The following is a 2,071-nucleotide window of genomic DNA, read 5'->3' as shown; positions in this document are numbered from 1 at the left end:
TCTGACCTCATCATATCTGCCCTCCTCTACCTGTCCCTCTATTTGCTCACTCCCTCCAATAAGCCAGACTCCTAACGATAGGACCCCGGCATCGGCAGTTCCCTCTACCTGGAAAGCAGCTCCCCAGTTTTCTGCATGGCTATTTCCCGTATTCCCTTAAAGTTTTTGCTCAAATGTCACCATTTCAATAACCTAACACAAGCATCCTATTAAAATCACAACTTTGTCGCTACTTCTATCCTCCCCACCTTAATTTCCTCCTTTTTCCCCTAGGGCACCTTCTAACACTTACTTATGCCTATAGTTTGTCAATGCGCAGTGGTAAAGAGCTTGGCTGCTAACCAAAAAAGGTGGGCAGTTGGAATCCACCAGCTGCTCCTTGGAAACCCTACGAGGCAGTTCTACCTTTTCCTACGGGATCGCTAGGAGTCGGAATCGACTCAATGGCAATAGGTGGTCTGGTTTTTTTGTTTGGTATGGTTGGCGTTTGTCTGGCCTCCTCCCTACCGCCCTCGCCTGCCCCCAGTATAATGTAAGCCCCAAAAGCCTGTAAAAATGCCTGTCACATAGAGTTTAACAAATATTTGCTAAATGTTGATGAACGAAAGAGCTCATTTGCCAGTCTGTCAGTCCTGAAGACACGGCACAAAGTCCCAAAAAATGATGCAATTTACAAACAGAGAAGACAATGACAGCAAAGACTATAAAAATGGGAGAAAAAGGTGGGATACAATGATCACAAATCTCAATACTGAAGGTATTATGGGCCTGGAAAAAAAATTCTTGAGAAAATTCGGGATGGGGGAATATTATAAAGTATGCGCCAGGCGGATTAAGTGCCTGGCAATGGATGCTGGCCTTGAACTGCCCGTCATCTCCTGCTCGGCCTCCCATGAAACCTTAGTTTCCAGAGCCCTCCCTGAGTCCCTCCACACTCGAACACAGGTAGTCCACACCAAGAGACTGAACAATTTCTAAACTTTATGGATAAAACGAAAACGACAATCAAGTAGCCAAAAAACGAGCCTCCAAATCCCGTCTCGCTCCAGTTCCGCCTCCCCTAACGCTTGACCGCTCTAGGATCTCTCCACGACCAGTTCTCAGAAATCCTGATCGTCTTCTATTGCTGTGTTCCTAACGGTTCCCAGCAAGACAGGTCAGGCAAGACGACCCTGGGTAACCACCTTTGCACGAGGAAGTGCGAGAAGCCGGAGTCATGCAGAATCGGTCCTCTTAGGGCAGGAATGCGCTGGAACGACGGGGAAAAAAACGAATGCCGGGAGATGCTCCCGCAGACCGGTGATATGCGGCGTCTCAGTTCTCCTCAGGCTTGTCGGCCGGCGGTCCGCAAGGCTGCAGCATCTTCTCCATCAAGTTGAAGCGGACTCGTGCTTTGCTCTCATTCTCCGCGATGGCGAAGTAGTTGAGAAGGTCGAAGTGGCCCATGTAGGAGCAGTACGAATCCCGGTGCTGGTTCACCAACCACTCCCACTTGGTGGTGTCGGCGTGGCCGGTGCCAATGTACTTGGACTGCAGATGCTCCAGCTGGCTGTGGATGGTGTAGCGGTCGGTCATCTTGCCGTGTTCCCTCTTGATCCCAGATCAGAGGCCACAAAGAGAAGTAGCTGCTCTAGCTCGTCACGCCGGATAGAAGGAAATCTCCGGACTCGCGTAGTCGCAAGATAATGGCGTCACAGCGACGAAGCCACGTTGCTTCTCGGCCATAGTGCTCAGAGAAGGAAGCGGAAGCGTATTCCGCTACCTAATTGGAGTTGCCTAGGCGACGTAACAATTGCCCCCGCCTCTATAGGGAGCCACGCCCCCTTCGTGGAGCGTTGCATGTTGGTCCATTTAGTGGCCGAAGGCCGCGCTTCTTTAGTTGGGCTCGTTGCTGGGTGGAAAGGTAGTCCGCTTGAGTTCTTGCATGTATGTTTTGGGTATCCCTTCTAGCGTTATAAGAGGCCATGGGCTGCCTGGGGCCGGAGAAAATGGGAAACGCAAGTCGGATAGGACTACATGCTACCGGGAAGTGGCCTCTTGGTATAATTATGCTTTCGGAGCTCACGTGGCC

The 2,071-nt window shown here is 50.8% G+C and overlaps 1 protein-coding gene across 1 annotated transcript; it reads right to left on the bottom strand.

The window, feature by feature from the left end:
- Positions 1–466: 466 nt before the first annotated feature.
- SF3B5 (splicing factor 3b subunit 5) lies at positions 467–1,711 on the bottom strand. Its single transcript, XM_023728065.1, has one exon. The coding sequence runs from the start codon at positions 1,573–1,575 to the stop codon at positions 1,315–1,317; it is 261 nt and encodes an 86-aa protein (XP_023583833.1). The 5' UTR covers positions 1,576–1,711; the 3' UTR covers positions 467–1,314.
- Positions 1,712–2,071: the final 360 nt, after the last annotated feature.

The sequence above is a fragment of the Trichechus manatus genome, unplaced genomic scaffold (genome assembly GCF_000243295.1).
Source record: "Trichechus manatus latirostris isolate Lorelei unplaced genomic scaffold, TriManLat1.0 scaffold00002, whole genome shotgun sequence".
NCBI classification, from domain to species: domain Eukaryota; kingdom Metazoa; phylum Chordata; class Mammalia; order Sirenia; family Trichechidae; genus Trichechus; species Trichechus manatus.
This window is presented reverse-complemented; position numbering and strand designations above follow the sequence as displayed.

Excerpts from the sequence above, each read along its gene's own strand:
- SF3B5 (XM_023728065.1), bottom strand. The coding sequence starts at position 1,575 with ATGACCGACCGCTACACCATCCACAGCCAGCTGGAGCATCTGCAGTCC.